At 35.8% G+C, this 22,266-nt stretch overlaps 1 protein-coding gene across 4 annotated transcripts in view; it reads right to left on the bottom strand.

Annotated features, from left to right (window-relative positions):
• Positions 1–4,940: 4,940 nt before the first annotated feature.
• The window catches only part of sas (stranded at second transmembrane protein), a 186,510-nt gene continuing 169,184 nt past the window's right edge, over positions 4,941–22,266 (bottom strand). For 3 of the 4 annotated variants that reach the window (XM_083137676.1, XM_083137680.1, XM_083137679.1), the window contains 4 exons: positions 20,727–20,946; positions 17,290–17,402; positions 13,376–13,575; positions 4,941–5,447 (listed from right to left, as the gene is read on the bottom strand). In XM_083137676.1, coding sequence (XP_082993802.1) covers positions 5,385–5,447; positions 13,376–13,575; positions 17,290–17,402; positions 20,727–20,946 — 596 coding nt within the window. In that variant the 3' untranslated portion in view covers positions 4,941–5,384. Of the gene's footprint in view, positions 5,448–13,350; positions 13,576–17,289; positions 17,403–20,726; positions 20,947–22,266 lie in introns of all 4 variants that reach the window. The other variant, XM_083137678.1, reaches the window with a different exon arrangement.

The following is a 22,266-nucleotide window of genomic DNA, read 5'->3' as shown; positions in this document are numbered from 1 at the left end:
CTTCTCTGTATTAAAGCTTATTCGTCTTTATTACTTGTTGAATAATATTGAAACTTACCAGTGACATCTAGTGACAATCACTTCAATTGCACTGAAACGTGCATACCACAACCCACATATAAAAATCGTGAATTGTAAAACATTCTAGCGTGATGTGAGAAAACTAATGCCAGTTTCAGCATCAGCAAGTTCAAATACATGTAAAACACCCAAAATTATAAAAACAACAGAACCCATGCGGCCCTGTGTAATCAATGTTTATTACAATAAACTATTATTGAAATTAGAAATTAATTGATGGAAAGTGAGCACACAAAGAAATCTAGCTTCCTTGCTTTTGGCAATTCCATGAAAATCCTTGCACTTTAGTATCCAGACAACAATTGGAAACAGAGTTACCAAATGGATGATATTCATCGAACAATTTCCCCCCACAATTCATTGCATGAAATCATGCTCAGCTGCTATATTTTGTGTCAACAAATGAGATACTGCATTGAAATCCTGCTGGGTAAGCATTGTGTGTACGATCTTCACTGAAGTGATTCAAGGTATGGTTATCATCATCATATGAGGAACGTGTACACATGAAATATTGCAAATTTCTCACTGTATGAAGCTTTCTCATATGCTTTCCTTAACGTGTGCGAATCTGTGCGCCTGACTTCATGCTATTTCTTTCCAAAGTGCTTAAGTGTCAAATAATTCTTGAAGCTTTCCTGGCGGCAAATGATGAAAGAGATTTTCTTCGGACAGGTGATTTCTGAGCTTTCGAGAGTTGTAGCATTATAACGTCACTCTCATCTTCAGAGATTGAAGTGACTTCACTCGGAAGCTCAGAAGCCTATCTGGAAATCACCTGGTTGATATCCTGAAAAAATCTCTTCATCAAATTAAGAATGAAAGTAATTGTTGATAACATTACTTCGGTTGCAAGTAACTCTGTAACAGTTACAGCTACTTACTTCTAAAAGCAACTAGTTACAGTTAAACTTCCTAAGTAATTGTTACTTGAAACTAAGTTACTTCCAAACACTGTTAAGATGACATGAAAAAAAGAGGGACAGGACAAAGGAAATTTGCAGTGATCGGAACGCTACATTTTAAAAGTAGCTTCGCTACAGCTACAGCTACTCTTCCAAAATGTAGCTTCGCTACAGCTACAGCTACATTTACCAAAAAGTAGCTCGCTACGCTACTCCTGTTCGCTACTCGCTACTTCGCTACATTTTGCGCTACTTCTGCATTAAAAAATATGAAAACAACGATATGGTATTAAAAAAATCCCCTACTACTGGTAAATAGATTCTGTTATTTATTATCATGATTCCAGTCATTCGATAATTTTAATAGCAATGTTACTTCAGTTACTTATTTCTACAATAGTTTTTGAGAATACCATACCTATGCAAGTGGCATATCAATTCAAATTTGATATATGAATATTGCAATTAGGGTGTTACCCAAATTAATTATCGCAACTATACACAAATAAAATTTGGTAGGATTACGTATTTATGTTCACATCAACATATTTTTCTTGAGAATAAATATTTCATTTTTTATAGACTGATATGAAGTCAGCATTTTGAATGAAAAGTACCTGGAGCCCTTTGACTACAAAAGGGCCCCAGGTTCGATACCCAGCAGAGGCACATAGTAGTTAGGATCCAGTCTCGATCAGATTATCTATGCTTAAAATGGACTCAAAACAAAAACTAGGAAAGATGCCAAGTTGGGAGGATCAGATCCTCCTGCTCCTCCATTCCCCACACTGCTGAGGAAGAATAGATGAGGAGGTAAACAGAAGAGGACAAATGAATGGTGGTGGACTATATCAAAGCGTTCGAAGAATAATATGGAATAGGGATGTACCTATGAAATGCAAGAAGGTAATATGTAACATACTATGTGCCAATAATTACGTATGGAGCAGAAACTTGGACAATAACATAGAGAGACAAAGAAAAGATGCAGGCAGTGGAGATGAAATTTCTAAGGAGTCTTTTGAGGAAGACTAGAAGGGATAGAATAAGGAATGAGGAGATCCGACAGACAGTGGGTGTAGTGAAGCTTTAGGACAGAATAGAACAGGCACAGATGAGATGGTTCGGACACATGAAGAGGATGGATACAGATAGAATACGAGCTTACAATGCACAAGGAGTGGGAATAAGGCCAAGGGGGAGACCAAGATGTCGGTGGAAAGAGCAGATAAGATTGGAACACCTTGGAAAGAGAGGAGTTGTGAAAGACCAGGAAAAAATGGAGAGGCTTGACTTCTATGCCGACCCAGCCAGAGGCAGGAAACAGCGAAGGATGATGATGATGATGATGTCATGATTAGCAAAAGTTACAGAAAAGTGACGCAAAAGTAAGAGAAATACATAAATTTGAAAACTATGTATATTAACTAAAGAAAATTGTCGTTTCTGCAGGAAAGTCAATAACTCGTACATACTTCTTGCAATATGATAACATTATTGAGGAAACTGTCGTATAAACCTGAGTGTTCTAAACGTATTGTAATTTTAAAATTTGTGAACAAATACTATTGCGAAAATAATTGTAATTCCAGAAACTCTATCATTCTTGTAACAATAATTTCTTGCTGGTGAGATCCTATATACTGAGGATGATCAATGCTGTTAACGTACCGAGCCATTTAATAGCCAACTATTCCCTTGTCAGTGCATTGGATATTCCATTGCTCGTTTTTGCACTGCAAGTTGTGTCTTACACAGCAATTAATGACATTTTGGTGTCTCTTACTTCATGAATATCCACAGGATTTGTTCCGGGTGTGACACAAACGAGGCACTTCTTTCCAGTGGTGCAGCAAACGAGGCAAAATAGCGATGCAGCTAAAAAACATAGCTGTTAGCAGGAATATATTCATATATGTCAGTTAGTTATCTGGATATCTGAATTCTTCAGATACTAATTAAATAAATTACGCAGATATCTATAATCTACAATGTAGATAATCTGTATCTCCATGTAATAGACTGTCTTTATGAACCTCTTGCAAAATTAAGGGTTATTGTCGATTTTTTCTGACGCTGTTGCCACATTCAAAATTCACCTCAAAATGCCGAGAAAAAATGTAGCTGTAGCGAAATTTTCGCTACAACTACAGGAATTTTGTAGCTTCGCTACCGCTACAACTACAATTTTCAAAATGTAGCGTCGCTACAGCTACAGCTACAAATTTTGTAGCTAGCTACAGTAGCGACGCTACAAGTAGCTCGCTACTTCTGACCACTGGAAATTTGTTACACATGGAAACAGAGGGGAAAAGTATTGAATCTAGAATGTGATGGATTAAGAACAGAATAGTCCAGGATGTAGGACTGACAGGCAAATTCTGCCAATTAGATAACGATACAAAAACACACATAGGCTTTTAGCATTATTTTATTGGTTTAACTCCTACAGGAGTCAACATTCGTCACACATTGTACAAGTTCTCACGAAAAAATGGCACACATTGTGGCTTTCTAACCTGAGTGAAGAATCTGGCTTATCTGATAACCAAGTCTTTCTTGATAACAGTACCCTAACTGCAAAAATACATCTCAATAGTCGTTTTCAATGCCAACCAATAATTTAAAAAGGGAAAAAATGGAATGATTTAAAGCAATTACCATGAGGAATGAGTTAAGGGTATGATATGCGGTAAAACAATTTTAAAATTACATGGGGCATGTTAATAAATAAATTTCTTCTTTACAGATGTTGATAAATTGTCACAATGGTAATCAAATTGGTATTTCACTAGGTGTTATGTAAGAAAATATTGTTCCCTAATATGAAGTTATAATTAAAAATTTCCCCATGTGTTATTTAACATAAAATTTTTACTAAGTTTTATTTACGTATACTTTCAACCTGTAGTATTTACTTTACATCTTCCTCAGCTGTTCTATATATTTGAAGCATTTTCGAACTTTACAATTTTTTCATATATAATTTTTATTTGCCACACTATTCACCTAATCTAATTTTTATACATATTTTGAATGCTAATTCTTATATTTTCCCCCAGAAAATTGGCCCATATGGAGTTTAAAAGCTATATTTTATACCTTCCATGTTTCATGCTATTTTTTTTTTACTAATAATACGTATTAATTCCTTGCATACAATTGTAACAGAGTTCACTGACTGGAAGTCATTTTTTGCAGTACCCATAATAAATTTACTCGCTATGTTTTTACTGATTTCTTTATTGGTTGGTATATTAATCAGTGAACAGACACTGGATTATGGAAGGCAGTATAATGCTCATTAATACTGTATACTTGATCCTATTTGACTTTTAATAGCCTCTTTTATTGCAATATTTAGCCTCGCTTGTTTGTATTCTCTGTATCTCTTGTCATATTTTATAGAAACTATCTGCACATAATATCAACTATTAATTTTGTATAAATGCTATGATAGAAATGCGCTTTTGTATGAAATTGAGACATCATCTGCCACAGCTACAAAATATGACCTGTTTATATTTTACAAGCTTTCATTGAATAAACTTGTTCAACTGTCTGCATTTCACCCGTACAGCTGGCATTAAACAAATCTCTGGATTTGAACATTACTGTCGTGTACTATATGAGTAACATCGTTAAATTCAAGAAAGAAAAGTCTCAGATAGACCAGATAGCTATCAGTTTGTTCCATGAACTTGTGATGCTATTAAACTTAGAGACCATTTCATGGGAAAACATTAATTGTTGTTATATTTACAATAGAACAAATATAGATTTTTTAAATACTTTGTCAACACTAATTTATAAAAAAAACTATAAAAAAAACTTCGGCAAAATTTTCCTGTTACTTTGTAACTAGTGAATATAAATATAGAAAAGAATATAATGTAGCAAATGGCCTGTACTGTACACACTGGGATTTTTTTGGTCATGTCTCGTATTCTGCCATTTTCCGACAGTCGTACTCAGTATTAAGTATGCAAAATTCACTCATATAAACAAGTAGTATGTTTATAAAAAAAATACATTAACTGCCATTCTGACTGAAAAAGTTCCTACAAAATAACCACACATTCTCGGCACACATCCAATTTATAAAAACAAATTAGGAATTTTGTTGCGAACTGCATTTTATGCAGTTGTATAACCTCCTTCTTATTTTTTGTTTAAATAAGGCACATCGTAAAATTCACTCATACTTTCACACACTAGAACAATTCTTATCTTACGAGTTCGTTTAATCTTTGAAGCTCCTGCTCAACATCAGTTTAAGTCTATGATTCCTGTACGGATGTGTTTATTTCCTTGTCGGACAAACTGGAAGAATTTTTACGGTTGTATGAGCAAGCTCTTCGTGAGCATTTGTTCTTAGGAGGTGTCGTCTTCTCTCTTTTACGGCTGCTCGTTCTCTTGTGTGTTCTTTGCCGAACCATTTGCTGCATCATTCTCACAAGTCTGTAAGTACATGGTATGGATTACATTCATGACCTGAGAAATTTACATCATAAATAACGTAATCTATTTTAAAAAAGTTATGCATAGCATCGAGACAGTATCAGATTATGCATTTGCATTTGTGTGAAAGTGTGTGTATGAAAATATTTTATAAATACGGTGACCATAATATTTGGGCCCAAAAACGGGACATCCGAAGGAGATCAGTTTACCCCCCCCCTCTTTCTGAAAAAATAGGTTAGGCCTCCTAATCATAAAATTATTGTTATTATTAATGTATTGTTATGGATCACATAAATGATACATCATAAACAATAAATGAAATATGATCTCTTGTTGTCAAAAAGTATAATTATTATAATCTCGGAATGCCAGAAGTATTTATCAGAAGAACCAATCTTCTTAAGAACAGTTTTATTCTTCACCAACTGTTCATGAAACTTCCCGAAAACCTTACCCCACATATCAGACACACAACTCTAGATTTTTCTTGTGAATGTGTGTCTAGATGCAGGTAATTTAAATTATTGTTGCAATTTCTTAAAGAAACTGCATGCTTATTCGCTGCTCTTTAAATAACGGAACACACATTGTTTTGTATACACAAAACAATACATCATTTTTGGTGTGAAATGTCTCTCAAATTTAGACTTAGTTTTTAAGATAACTCCTACACCTTTATAAAATGGAACAAATAGTGGCTTTTTAATAATATGAATGGGACAAGCCTCTGAAATGGGACTGTCCAGGACAAAACGGGATGTATGGTCACCCTAATTATAAAGGGTGTCCCAACAAGAATGCCAAGATTTGAATAGCGCCATTGTCTTGTTGTTGGGTTGACGGCCCTGTTCTTACATACGGTTGTGGCCTTATTTGGATGGGGTGGATATTGAACACTTGTGGTTCGAGCAGGATGGCACTACCTGCCACGAGATGATTGCCTTGCTGCATGATAAATTTTCGGGCCAAGTCATTTTGACCAGAACTGGCCAGCAAGGTCGTGTGACCTGACAACTTGCGACTTCTTCCTTTGTGTATTGCAGGTTTATGAAAACAACCACTGAACCCTGCCAGAACTGAAGGAGGAATTTTTCCAAATCGAGGAGCAAGTCTGTGTAAGAATCATCAGTAATTTCATCCATAGAGTAGATGCAGAGCAAGTCGTTGGGCACATATGACAGATGATGTTTTTCAGGCTTAACTGGCAACATGTACCCTTTGTAATGATGTAGTAATGTATACCATTCCATGAAAAAAATATCAAGTTATTAAATCTGGCATTCTTGTTGGGACACTTTTTAGGTTTATTATGAAAGTTCATAATAATATTACGCTATAAACAGTTTTATCCAAAATAACTTTTAGTAAATTTTTAAAATTCACAAGTGGATCCATGTGATATAGTTTATTATGTCATTTGATCAGTGTCGTGCCCAAAGGTGGGTTGGTGGGGTCATAAGTGCATAACCCTACCCCTTTAGCCCAGTATTTCTAAATAAAAGAACATCAAAGGCAGGAAAAGATGACATAAGCTGCTACTATTAAAAAAAATGTTAACCCCCCCCCTCTCCCCACACACACAAACCTTTTGAAACTTCTGGGCATTCCAATGCACATGATTTTTTAAATTTATAGTACATGTTTAATACAGCACATTCTAGATTATTTGAAATTTCACTTGGTCAAAATATAGACATGATCCCATCAAATTAACATAAATTAGTTTCTAGTGTAATACAACATTAATTTGTCCATAATTTATTTTAAAACTTAAAATATAATTAATAATTCTCTTGAACATGCATAATTTGTGTGTTCTGGCATAGGAGTTCTCTAAATAAGAAGGGAGGAGGGTCAGTTACTAATTTTCTGCAGCAAATCAAGATAATACATTTTTTTTAAACAAAGTCCACCACTTTATGTACACTTTTAAGTCGAATCCGAGCAACTTGTGCTCCCACAGGGTATCGAACCCGGAACAATAGAATGAACTTTTTCCCCTATATATACGTATATATATATATTGGCATTTGCTAACATAAAATATTTTATAGAATACAATTAGCTATGAAAAGTGTCATTAGATTTTGATTTGAAGTAAGATTGCAAAATATGATGTAAAATCACAATTTATCACTGAGATAAAAAGAGTATGCAAAGTCTTATGTTACTATTTCTGTTGGCTGTTGGTAACCACGGAAGTGGCCAGTGTTGCCAACTGATAAAGGCAACATGCAGCTACCGAGGCAGATGACAAGGTTCCTTTCCGATCAATACTTAGGCATAACTATGCGTTAATTTTGCTTCACCTGGGAAACTACTTGTTCATGGCCCCCCTCCCCCTCATTGTTTTACCTACAATCCTTACATAGTTTAACATGAACTGACTTTGACTTATATATTTTATGTACAGTGTAATTCTTGAAAGTATCACATCTGTTTTCATTTAATATTACTTATCCAAAATATATCTGCATCAAATCACATTTATTGATAGTTTCAATTCTATTATTTTAAAATTTATATGTGGAAATATTTTACCTATTTACAAAATAAAATATAGAAAGTACTCTTCAATACCACAAAATATAAATAACACTAGAATTATAGGTGGAATGATTTCACTGAAATTCTTAGATAGCACTAATCACATTGCCCTAAAGCTGGTTCTGAAAGCTAATTGGTGATAGATCTACAGTTTTATGAGAGATTATGAGCAAAGAAACTTGAAATTTAGCAATAAATAAGTACATATTTTGCCTACATTCTGAATTAAGACACATAAGTGTTCCGCTGAAACAATGAAAATTAATTTACAGCTAATACTAGTACAAAATTTTGATTATTTCTACTGATTATGATGGAAATGTTATTCAAGTTAGCTTGAGACAGTACAGTTAAATTCTTGCGGTGTTAAACTAGTTAACAAGATTCATATGCGAAGATATAAATAAATTAGAATTGGTATACCACTTATCAGGCAGCATCAGTATTATGACGGGAACTGTCAGACCAAAGTGATAAGCAACAAGCGACATGTGTCACTTGGAAAGGAACCTTCAGATATAAATGCAACCTTTCATACTGGATTGACAGGGCAAGCTCTATGTGTTACTTAGGGTGACTAACTTTCAGCCACAATTCAAGGGAGATTTCCAACTTTTGACATTGAATTTCTGGGAGATTTAGCTGTGACAAGTTTTGTGCATATTTAGCGAAACGGCATCACTCCAGGAAATGTTTATGGAAAGCATAATATTAAACAAAATAATTATTTTACATTTAATATAATATTCAGATCACAATAGAGAATAAAAATTTAGAAATTTGCATGTGTCTTAGTCATAACTCGCATGTACTTGTCCACTGTAGCTGCAGAACCAATCAACTACTGCAAGATATGATGTTCCTTCCGCCTGCCAAATTTTAAACGTGCAATATCTTGTAGTTGACTTGAAGTTTTGTATGGCTCGCCGAACTTGGAGTGAGTTGAAATTGTGCGATCTTGGTTGTTAATGAAAAATATTGAAGAAATAGAATGTCAATATGGGAGCCGGGAGGATAAAAAAAATAGCTGTAATATGGGAAATCCCGGAAAATACATGAAAGTTGGTCACCCAACATTACTGACCCATCTTCACAGTAGTGTGGGTAGTGTCGCCTCTGTGCAGTGAATCCATTTTTACAGACTGGATTAACCTGTGTTACTTGCAGGAACGTCGCCTGATAATGTTCGCAAGAGCACGTGAACACTCATGTGTATGTTCTAAATTACGTACATATTAAATGCACACACACATATATTTCTTCGAAATAATACTTTTTTGATGTTCGAGTATACACACACAATTTAGTCTGATACGACGTCTTTCACGTCTGATAACTTTTTTAGATAGTTGGTAACACTGACTCCCACTGTGTTCCACGGTTGCGATGAACACAATGGCTGTGTTGTGTGTTGTGAACTGGCAGCTAAGGGGCTGTTGGCCACTATACCCCGAAAATGTTCACTGCGCTGTGCGAACCCTGATCCAAGCAGCAATACTTCTTACATTCGGCACCAGGGTGCAGCATATACGTACAAGGCACGTCTAGGAGGACTCGAAAAGATCGGTGCTACATAGTTGCAAACTTTAGTGAGAAGTCACTAAACCTGGCAGATTTTAAATTCCAGTGGGCGCTAAAATTCACGGAATAGTGACGAGCGACTTTTCTTTAGAAACTAGTCTGCAGGAGTTACACAATATCTTTCAAAGTTTATATGATTTGCACATGTGCGTCTAAGGGCAATTCAGACTGTGCAACTTGTTTTAGTAATCGACGTTTTTCATGCCAAGGAACTAACTCTCACCAACTTAAATTGCAAAGGAAAGTGCCGACTACATTTACATCAATTCAACATGCATTTTTCTGGTTACTATACCCAGAATAGTATGGGGTCGTATGGCCTAAATAGTTGTTACCGAAAAAGTTATCAATTGATATTAGTAAATCATTTTTACTATTCTCTACGTTATTAGAATATGCTTATTGTAAAGAACAAAATATAACTTTCAGAAAACTAGAGCTGTATTTTTGCTACACATATATTTTCTTTTTTGAAGTTAGAAAGTTGAAATAATATATGCATTTAAATTATCACAATTGAAATTAAATGCATTTTTAATGTGCATATAAACACACATACATTCAATAAACCTGGTGTAAGTTGTTCCCCAAAGCATTTTTTAAAAATACATTTTGTATTTTTCACCAGAAAATTTGATTCAGCGATTTTTAATTAGCGCATGTTGAAGATTTAGAAACTTCTGCGTTTCAATTGTTGGCAACACTGCTGCTTTGGAAGAACTGCAAGGGAGCACGTTTGTTTTGGAAAGATCAAGTACCGTTAGTTTTTCGGGGTAACAAAAAACCCTATGCTCTTTGGCCGCAACGGGTAAAAGGCAGTTAGTGTCGATGTCGAGAGGAAGATATCTATTGACAAGCGGTTTGGCTGAATGACTGTGGTTGGTTAACATATGGTCCGTGTAATACAAAGTAGATTGCGAAGTATGGTAGTCTTGTGTTGTAGTACATACCTGAGATTGCACTAATTGTAAATAACGTAATTAAAAGGGTGTTAATTGAATAATGAAGTATTGTATTGCTTCAGATATAGCATGATTTTGGGGGGAAATTGTTGAAAATATGTTGAACTGTTATTCTTACTTGTTCAATATTGAAGATGAAGTTACAAGGGAGAGTAGTAAATCTCCAATCCGTATAAAAATTTTATCGTGAACACCCATATGTGAACCTCACGCGACGCCACTGGTTACTTGTCATTTGTAAGTTCCAATATGTTTACCCTCAGTAGTTTGTGTGTGAAGTATGGTTTGATTCTTCCAGTCGAGGTATTCTTTGTCCATACATGCCTTACATATTTCCATGGTATGTGATCACACTGGAAGCTATGTTGTTGGCCAGACACACATATAACATGATTCTGCTTTGACATTGTTTAAAAGCAAAAATAAGTAATGAGCACATGAAAAGAAGTAATTGGCACATGAAAAGTAGTTATGGGTACACGAAAAGAAGTAATGGGCACATGAAAAGAAGTATTGGGCACACGAGAAGAAGCAATGGGCACACGAAAAGAAGCAATGGGCACACGAAAAGAAGCAATGAGCACATGAAAAGAAGCAATGAGCACACGAAAAGAACTAATGAGCACACAAAAAGTAATGTGCACACAAAAAGTAATGGGCACATGAAAAGAAGTAATGGGCACATGAAAAAGTAATGGGCACATGAAAAGAAGTAATGGGCACATGAAGCAGTGGCATTAAGAAGATAACAATCAGAGACTCTGATGACACAGTAGTGTGAAAACAAAGTTAAATTCAGTGAATGCTCATGCAAGCATTATTATACAAGGATATTAGTGAGTAGGAAGGGTGGAACTTGTATTGCGATGACTTCACTTCCGCTGAGCATGTCTCGTTTGCCCTCTTCCTCGCCCTCCTCCTCCTCTCTGGAAAAATTCCTTTGGAAGTCCATGTTTGTACCTGTATTTTTTTGTTATAATTTTTCTGCCACTTTTCACTAATTATAACAATAAGGATGAGTGATGATATGATGAAATTGATAAAGGGACACTCAAAAAGAACTCCCATGTCCACTCCAGGATTTGAACCTAGGAACTTTGGTGTCGATGTACTCAGCCTCTGAGGTGACAAGTGACAGAGTAAGAATTCACAAAGTCCTGCACCATATTGGCACTTTTACAAACAATATTAAATTTCGACAATATCATGTTTTATTAGTAACTATTAGTTCCCACTGCAGCAAAATGCATCAGAAAAGTAAGTTAGAAGATTTTCCTATATCCAACTAAATGAAATGGTTTAGAAACACCACTACCAGTGTCAATGAAAAGGGCACAGGGCTCCAGGGATATAAATATTCGGTTTAGAACTAGAAACCCTTACTACTTTAGAACTGTAGTTACGGAGCATACTTTATAATTGCCGTGCTATAGGATTAAAATCCCTATGGCCACAGGCCTATATAAGGGGAGAGTTTATTGGTTCCAAATCCCTGCCTTTGGATTAGTAAACATCTTGCGGTAATTGTATAATCGCATCAACATTTAACTGAATCAGCATATTATCTGAAATCATTGAAAATATCATTTTTAGTTTAGAGCTAGACCAAAAATATAATGGATCTGGAAATATGGATCTTATATTCTTCCAATACAGTAACAACAGTTTCAGAATTTATTTTTTTCAAAAATGAACTGTAAATCATATAAATTTTCAAAATATTAACACGCACAGATATATTTTGACAGCTAATTTGAAGAATTTGAAAACAAAATTCTAAATGTATTGTAATGCAAATGATTGTAATTTTTTATGTAACTAGTGCACACAAGATATATATATATATATATATATATATATATATATATATATATATATATATATTGAGATATATTGAGATATTTAGAAAGTAACGTGCTATTGGAAACTTAAACAATATTAACCATTTTACTATTAGTGAATATGTGGTGGCTTTCAATGACGCTACCGAAATGTCAACCTCTCTTCCACACATTACATCTCAGGCTTTTCTTACCAGGCTAACAAGGCTATGGAACCACAGTCAGGATAATTCTCAGTGGTTGTTTGTTTCGTGTTGTCCATATATGTTTGTGATTGTCCCTTCATCCACCTAATCTTACCACAATTAGTCCTCATCATTTCAATTCAACAGAAAAGAGACGTAAAATAAAATAAAAAATTTAATCAACCAGACTAGTCGAAGCTCTTCCATTATTTCCATATCTATCTATATCTCTCAATGTGTGTTAAGGGAGGAGAGGCATGCCTAGGGTTACCTCCTAGGGATAGGATTTAGTTACTCAGTAACTTGTAATGTGCTATTTACAAATTACTCCAAACATTTCTCAGTATATTGCGTATTAGTACAGTTCCATAATTCCAGATTTGACATAAAAGACACCACTCACCTACTCTGCATACTCAAGAGTAAATTATACCTATAAGAAAAAATGCTATCAAGTTAAACAGTTCAGAAATGATTAAATAATCTTGAAGATCTTAATTCTTCGTATTTTTACAAGCGATTAGTTATTCAAAATATGCTTCCATGCAGCACAGCAGTTCCATTAATGCATTAGTAACAAGAACAGGAAACAAAGCTCTGTACATTGTTAAATCATTACTCTGGTTATTTAGTAAAAATAAAATAGCATATATTCACAAGCTGCAAGCATTTGAGTTGCTATTAGTAATAAAAAAATTAGAAAATAACAAAGCAATCTACTATTTATAATATAAAGTTATTAATATTTACAAGAAGAAGGTATTAATATACCAATCAACCCTACCCATAGTCTCTTGCTGTATTTCTACCTTGTATGTTGGGTTGTCATAGGCAGACTCTGATTTTCTCTGAGAAATCGCAGCCTTTGCTTGTCCTTGTTTCCGAACAATTATCATTAGGAGAATCAAGATTGCAACAATGGCCAAGGCGGCTATAATAGCAACAGCCACCAAAGCACCATAGTAGTCACCATTTTCTGGCGTTGCATTTGGCTGGGCTTCAAGTTTTCCTGAAATAGAAACAGAAATATATTACCAAAAAAAAAAAGGATTGTGTTATTGTTGTAAGTACATATTATGCACCGATACCCTAGATGGTATGATATTGATAGTCAGGCACATCGCCGGATAATGTTCACTTCCACTGATTGCGTTGAACACAATTGCAGTGCGTGTTGCATCAAACTGGAAGCTAAGGGGCTGTTGGCCACTATACCTCGAAAATGTTCACTGCACTGTGCGAACACATCGTGGTGTGAGCCCTGATGCAAGCGGCAATACTTCTTGTATTCGGCACCAGAGCGCAGCATATACAAGGCATGTCTAGGGGGACTCGAGATGGTCTGCACTACATAGTTGTATAATGTAAAATTTAATTAGAATTATTTCTCTTGATATCGTTATTAAGTGCATTGTGTGTCAGTGTGTAGCGTTCAATTACTTGACCCACAGTGAGAATTTTATTTTCTGTGTAATATCTAGAGCTCAATTATAGGCTTCAGCCGGTCATCCTTCAGGAGTGCGTTCATGTGCAAATGTATCTATTACAAACAAGACTACTTACTGATTTGCCCAAATAAGTGGCTAAAGAACACACACTAAACATGCACTTTCTTTTTATTTGGGCAAATCAGCAAGTAGTCTTGTTTGCAATAGATACATTTAAAAAAATATATAAATATATCTAAAAGAGAATTGTTATTCTTTTTTCATCGGACAGTTCTTGTAATTGATCAATTCACTCGAATGCATTGATGGGCAAAGGACACATCCTGGGCATTTGCTATCATTTGCACATACACAAGCGACTCGCTTCCAAAAAACTGCTTCTGGAATGATTCGTTTTGTGCAATGCATAAGATCAAGGATGGTAAATATGTTTGATTGATTGATTTGGTGTTTTAAGTCCACTTTATGCACAGTAAGACTAATCGGGACTGGACCTACAGTTTCAAGTGGGATCCGAATCACTATGTGCCTCCACCGGGTATCGAACCCGGGATCCCTCGATTACAAGGTGGCGACGGGTAAACATGTTAATGACGACGATGAACAGATGTTACTATACGCTTTAAATTAGTGGTTCCCAAAGTGTGTGTGGCAGCACCCTGGGGCACCATGATTGACTTACAGGGTAGCTGGTTGACTTACAGGGGTGCTGCAAAATGTTCCAATATTTTCACTGAATTGTTAGTCAATGCTATGAATGTTTCAAATATGTGCATTTTTAGTACATTTTTACACATGAAATGTTTCGGAATTTGAAATACGTGTTTAATTTTTAACTTAAGGCATGCAATCTTACAACTAACTGAGCATTGCAAGTGTTAGAGAGGGCTACATTCTGGGCACCGTGGAAACATTTTGAAACACTAAGGGCACCGTGAAGCAAAGATGTTTGGGAACCCTTGTTTTAAATGGTCGAAAATCAATCTCTCTAAACCATTGGCAAAATGATGCTACGAGGAAAAATACGAAACACGAGGGAAGTGTTTTAAATGGTCGAAAATCAATCTCTCTGAACCATTGGCAAAATAATGCTACAAGGAACATTATAAAACACGAGGGAAGAAGGAATATGAGCAATGTCACATTGACTGACACTTCAATGATAAGCATTGCAACCAAGTTACTGTGAGCGGGGGGACATTCTGTATAATACCCATATATCTTAATACACAAAATACACTTTATTCTGGACTGGACGCATCCTCCCCTCTGTCCAGCTAATGATGCACGTGCTTTCAATGCTGAATGAATGTCTTAGGTTAACATATGGTCTGTGTAATAGAAAGTAGATTGCAAAGTATGGTAGTCCTGAGTTGTACATACCTGAGATTGCATGTTATACGAGTACTAATTAGTTTGCACCAGCCATTACTAATTGTAAATTACGTAATTGAAAGTGTGTTAATTGAATAAAAAATCTTGTGTTACTTCAAATATAGTGTGATTTTGGGGGGAAATCGTTGAAAATAAGTTGAACTGTTATTCTTACTTTTTCAATTGAAGATGAAGTTACAAGGGAGAGGAGTAAATCTCCATTCAGTATAAAAATTTTATTGTGAACACCCATATGTGAACCGCACGCGACACCACTGCTGATAGTACAGGTATAAAATTTACTAATAGGGGAACTCCAATGTTAAGTGTGCGATATTCACATGTAAAAAGTAAGGTTCTAGACATGCGATTGGATTAAAATATTCATAATAAACTGGTTTCATAGAATTATGAAGTACTTTGCGGTGTTCTGCTAACAAATAAAAAAATCAACTTGAGCATGATGACATAACTTGATTCAGGGGTAGAAAAATACAGAGTGCCCAGTTGGCACTCTTGGAAATTTCCATTCTCTTCTTTACAAAAAAGTAACATACAGTATGGGATTTTCAATGTTTGTATATTTTCTGTATCATGTGTATCATTAAATCAGAATAATAAACATGACATCATTTTTTTTTCACTGTTGTTGCTAGCCAAATTTTAAAATCTGCAGCAATAGAAGAGTCAGCTATATACGAGAATGTATTGCATGGTTATTCATGATGTTACCAGTTGAACCTTCTTTAGAAAGGCCACTCAGGCACAAGAATTAATTACTTTTCTAATTCAATCTTATATAAATTAATAAATTCAATGTTTTAAGGTCACATTTCAAATAGCTTTATCTTAGTTGGATTCATGATTTATTTTCAGTTTTGTTTAACCTTGGGCTGAATGCATGAAAAGCATTACGAAAATGTAATAAAGTTTGACCTCATTTGTCTGTGACTAATAGGCTATAGATGCTAAAAAAAAAATATTGGTGAAATATGCAAATTATATGCATTCACAAACACCTTAATAAAATTATAAACAATAATAATATTCAGATTAATTCATTTTGTTATTTACATGGAGTATGACCACTTTTGTGGAATGCCACAGTAGCGAGAGACAAGAAGTCACTGATAGTATATCCAAAGGCAAATTTAGATCAAAGTTCTTATGGGCTTTTGCCTTAGAAAAAGGATCTTCTGATCTAGGCTGCTCCCATATTAATGTTTACTGTACATGTCTTTCTTACTATCTGGACCCATTGTCAGAAGGAAATGCCTATCTTCAAGGGGTATTTATGTTTTCTTGCAAATTTTACTTCGGAAACTAGTATGTTGTGAAACACAAAACTTCGGGAGAATCCTTCTTTATAGAATAGAATAGAATGGTCTTTATTTGAGCAGGCATGTTTCGCCCTCATGAGCCATTCTTACAACCAACCCTTGTCAGAGATACAATAAATGAATAAAAAAGAGAGGAAAAAAACACAATGATCATGATAATACAATCAAGATTATACAATGATAAAATAATACATTGATTAGATTAGTATATGTACTGTGGAGTAAAGATAAGTAATAAGTCTTCGGTAGTTCATTGTGTGTGCAAGGGGGGATGGGGGTAGGTTAGGTATGCATTATATGATGTATAAGTGCAGGTGCAATTGTATATGGCATGTCAAAATTTTACTTAGTTTTAAATAAGGGAACTTACACACCTTATTTATTAGCTTAATTCTAATTAATGTCATTATGCAATATAAATACTAAGTTACTAGCAGCAAAATTCATCTCAGTCCAACAATGTCAAATTATTGCCAATATATATATATATATATATATATATATCACTGCATTCCCTTGACATGATAAACAATAAAACCGACAGAGATGATAATTACGTACCTTGTTCTGATGAGCCCACCGGGGGTGCTTGGCCAGCTTTTGTAATAAAATCCTTCACGTTGCTCTTTTTAATTTTGCCACTTGTCAAATATGCCTCTATCCATATTCGGTACCTAGAAGATATATAATTATTGAAGAGAACAGAATGTAATTTTCCTTTGTGTGACAATGAAATATTGGTGATTAGAAGCATTTTACCACAGAAAAATTATATCATTATGCACAATATATTAACTAGGGCTGAGTTGATACCACTTGGAAACAATACCAATATTAATAGTACTATTACTGATTCGATACCGATACCAATGCTTGAAAATTGTAAAAGTTAAAAGTTCTTCAAAATATTGATTAGCATTAATATGTAAGCATTCCACTGTAATAATTTCCTAGTTTTTGTTTGAAGAATTGTAAATCTATCAGTAATGTCTCTCATATAATGATATTCACATATCACCTGATATTGATAGAGTACCAATCAATAAATCCCATCTAGGGTTGAGTCGATACTACTTTGAAACCAGTACTGATACTCTTACCGCACAAATACTGATGTCGATACTCTACAATTGTAACAATTCATAGATTTTAATATATTAAGTTTCCCATTCGAACTATCTAATATCAATCTAACAGCGTCTTTCTTTAAAAAAAATGTATAAAAGATTCCTTTAAAAGATTCATAATTTCACATGAGACAATCATTTTCACCACAAAATCAATTTCTCCTCACAATGCTGTTGCAAAAATAATGAATATTTTGTATAATTCCTAGGATATTTACATTCTATGAAAGTCATGCATTGAATTTTTGGGGACTGTACCAGGTGTGCCTGTTAATAATTCTCAATTGATCCAAAAGAAAACAAGTGTATCTGAAGAGAAAGGTAACAAATGCTTTATTCAAACTATGCGCCATCGCTAGCTATACATTGTGCCCATCTGTCCATCAAATTTTGGATGCCCTTCCAGAAAAATCATTCACATTTTGAGAATATCCAGTCAGCAAGCCATTGTTCGACATCTTCACAATTGTTGAAGTGTTGCTGGGAAAGTGAGTAAGACATCAATGAAAACAAGTGGTAGTCCGAAGGGGGTAAGTCTGTTGAGTATGGCAGGTGGGGCAAGAATTCCCAGCCAAGTGCAGAAATGGTGTGTCTGACGCCTTTCGCTGTATGTGATGAGGCGTTGTCGTGCTGCAAAATCACTTTTCCGTGTCTTGTCACCCAATCTGAGTGCTTTTTGATCAATGCATGGTTAAAATTGATGAGTTGTTGACGGTAACGAACGGCATTCACTGTTTCACCTGGTTTCAGAAGCTCATGGTACACCACACCCTTCTGATTCCACCAAATGCACAGCATTGTCTTCCTTCCGAAGCGATTCGGTTTTGAGGTCAATGTTGAAGGTTGTCCTGGGGCAACCCAAGACTTTCTCCATTTTGGGTTCTCGAAGTAGATCCATTTTCATCCCCAGTCACTATCCGATGCAAGAAAGACTTTCTTTCATGCCGAGAAAGCAACACTTCACACACCCTTTTTCGCTTTTCCATTTGTCTGTCGTTCAGATGATGTGGGATCCATTTTCCTGCCTTTTGGATCTTTCCCGTGGCATGAAGACGATCAGATATGGTTTGGCGACCAACATTTAACTTCTGTGCCAGTTGTTGTTACGTTTGCGTATTGTCTTCATCCAACAGTGCTTGCAATTCGGAGTCTTTGAATTTTTTCAGCTGGCCTGGGCGATTTTTGTCTTTCAAGTCCAAATCACCACTTTTGAATTGTCAAAACCAACGCACACATGCGTCTTGTGTTAGGACATTGTCACCGTATGTTTTCACAAGGATATGATGGCTTTCACTCACGTTTTTCTTTTGATTGAACAAGTAAAGCAGAACGTGCCGCACATGCTCCTTATTTGGTTTGAAGGTCAACATGTTTCCCACACAAACCCAATACCACGATCACTCGCACTTGGTTGCACATCCACGTCATTTTGACAGGTACTGTCCTGGCAACACACTGATGTAACAGTTGTGACTGTGCACCAACCCTTGCTTCCAGCGCCATCCAGCGACGAAATTAAGAATTATTAACCGGCACACCTGGTACAAGACACTCTGAATACAGAAAGTATTGGTTGGAAAATTTGCGATTAAATTCAAATACCGATATTAATGAAGATTTTATTATTATTATAAAGGATCCTGTACTTCAATTTAGCAGTTGTATAGTAATGGTTTTAGTACTGGTTTGTCTAACTGTCGAGTTGTTTATTATTGTTTTTTTGTATTTCTTTTGTTTTTCATTTCTATTTTTTTTATTTTTGATCTTATATTTATTTCATAATCGTATATTTTTACTGTTTGTAGGAAATAAACATAAAGTTCCCTGTGCATATAGCACCGTGCCATGAAGGTACCTTCAGGCCCCACACATTCTCGATCCTGGCAATTTTGGAGATGATGTGATCAACACCATGCTCTGGTCACCTTTAATCCTCAGGGTTGCCCCCAGGTAACCATTGATTTGAAGCTTGGTGAGCCCCTGAGCTGCATTATGTGGGGACAAGGCCAGAAAATTCCGACCTTAGAACACCCATCCTAGGAATCAAACCTGGGTCCCCCATGTGGCAGTCAGATGCCCTACTAGACCACCGAGCCTCCAATTTTGAGAAGTTTTGTCTGTGAAAGAGCATAAATGAAGTAAGCTTGAAGCTTTCGTGGCGACGAATGATGAACAGATTCTTTCCGGTTATTGACCAGGTGAGTCGTGGAAATGATACCAAGCTTTCAAGAGCTAACATCACTCTCATCTTCAGGGTAGAAGTGCAGTTCTGAGCGTCAACCAGGTGTATATACGTTCGTGGAGGGGATGATCCCGGTGAAGATGCCGGACCAATTGAGTGGTGTGTCTGCTCTACGTGCGAGTTTCTGGTTAACTAATGCTAACCAGGCTGCATCCAGTTCGAACCCCGTGTCGCGATTAACATTGTATTTTTCTTCATAAATGGCTATTGCTTCCTTGATAATACGGTCCCAGTAGTTTGAAGTTCTGGCTATGATTTCTGTGTTGCTGAAGTCTGGTCTACATCCCTCGTTGATTGAATGTTCTGATAGTCTCGACTTTTCAGGATGGAAATACTTGATGGAGCTTTGACGTTCTTTACAGCACTGTTCTATTGTCCTACCCGTTTGCCCAATGTATGCTTTCCCGCATTTGCATTTGCACCGGGTTGATGCTCAGAACTGCACTTCTACCCTAAAGATGAGAGTGACGTTAGCTCTCGAAAGCTTGGAATCATTCCCACAACTCACCTGGTCGATGGTCCGAGAGAATCTGTTCAGCATAAAAGAAATAATAACAAAAGGAAAAAGGACTGCACCATTATTGACAAGAGTAATTAGTTAAATCAATATTGAACACACTATACCATACCTTGTTCCTGGCTTCAGATCACTAATCATTGTCTTTGCGGTAGAATCTCTTTTAGCAAGTTTAAAGCTGTTGAAATCCTCTCTGCCTGAGTCACTTTGGTAAATGGCACGGAATATGTTGACATATTTGTCTTCAGGGTATGGCACGCCTGTCCATGTAAGTTCCACAGATGTTGATTTGATGCTATTTATGTCCATTGCGATTTCAAATCCATACGGATCTGTGAGATAGAAGTAAAATACTGTGTCAATAGAAAAACAAAAAATATGATTACATCCAGACAACTGCTGTCTGTAAAATTTACTGATTCAGATTCAGAATATTGAACCAACCTGTTATTAAATGGCAAAAACTCCACCTGTTCACCTCAATTAATGGAAACCGGATAATTGCAATGGGTTTTTATTTTGTAAAAAAACACTGCAAATCTACAAATTTAAAGTATTATAGGAAACTTGCATAAATGAATTATGACTTTATAATCATAAAAATTGTTACAAAATCGCATAACTGAAACAAAATTACACTCAATAATATGCTATATAATACTAGATTGTTAAAATTTGTTGATGATTTAATCATTAAGCTGATTTCACTGATATGTATCCACTATTCATGATGGTTGCGGTAAATGCAGTTTAAAATTACTTACGTGAAATTTAGAAAATTTCACACTTCCGCATTGCACAGTGGATCTTTTAAATTAATAGGATTTGACCATTAAATTGTGCAATGCGGAAGTGCGAAATTTTCTAAATTTCATGTAAGTAATGTATCCACTAGTCCAATGGTTCTCAAACTTTTCAAACCTTGGAGCCTTTTTCACCCAAAGTCAAGGTTGCAGAGCCCCAACATATTTTCCATACCCATTAGAGTAAAATTGTATTTTACAGCCAATGAGAATTCTGGAATTGAGTTTCTGAGAAGTATTGGTTTTAGCTAACACCATACGTAAACTTTCAGTGTTTCATAATATGATATCAAAGAAAATATCGCAACAGAATGGACTCAGAACCAGACAGGAGATAGCAACTCTCCTCGATAGATCCGGATGTGATAGAACTTTGTAAGGCAAAGAAACAAGTGCATTAGAACACTTTATTTCTTGCTGGAAACTAGTCATTGCGGCGACTTTGCAAGTATGAAGGTGTGGTAAAAAGGTAAAGTGTTCCCCTGTGCATAGCACCACGCCATGAAGGCGTATAGGGGGTGTGGGGGTAACGCCCCACACTTTCTTGATCCGGTCGTGAGTGGGGGTGATGTGATCAGCATCACGCCCCCTAACCGCCTTTGCCCCCCAGGGTTTCCCCCAGGTACCCATGTTATGAAGGTGTGACAAGAGATTTTTTAACCGAAAGTGTCGCAGAGACCCAGGACTCCGTGGAGCACATTTTGAGAATCCATGGATTAGTCAATATTGATACAGTATAGTGGAACCGCAGGCAAAATAACCTGCGCAGAACTGCGTGGCCTGTGCATCATACTTGTGCATGTAGGTGAGGGGAGGGGGTAGAGTGGAGCAAGTTTCCTTCTTGCCCAA

The sequence above is a fragment of the Lepisma saccharinum genome, chromosome 16, assembly GCF_977018435.1.
Source record: "Lepisma saccharinum chromosome 16, izLepSacc3.1, whole genome shotgun sequence".
Taxonomy (NCBI): Eukaryota; Metazoa; Arthropoda; class Insecta; order Zygentoma; family Lepismatidae; genus Lepisma; species Lepisma saccharinum.
This window is presented reverse-complemented; position numbering and strand designations above follow the sequence as displayed.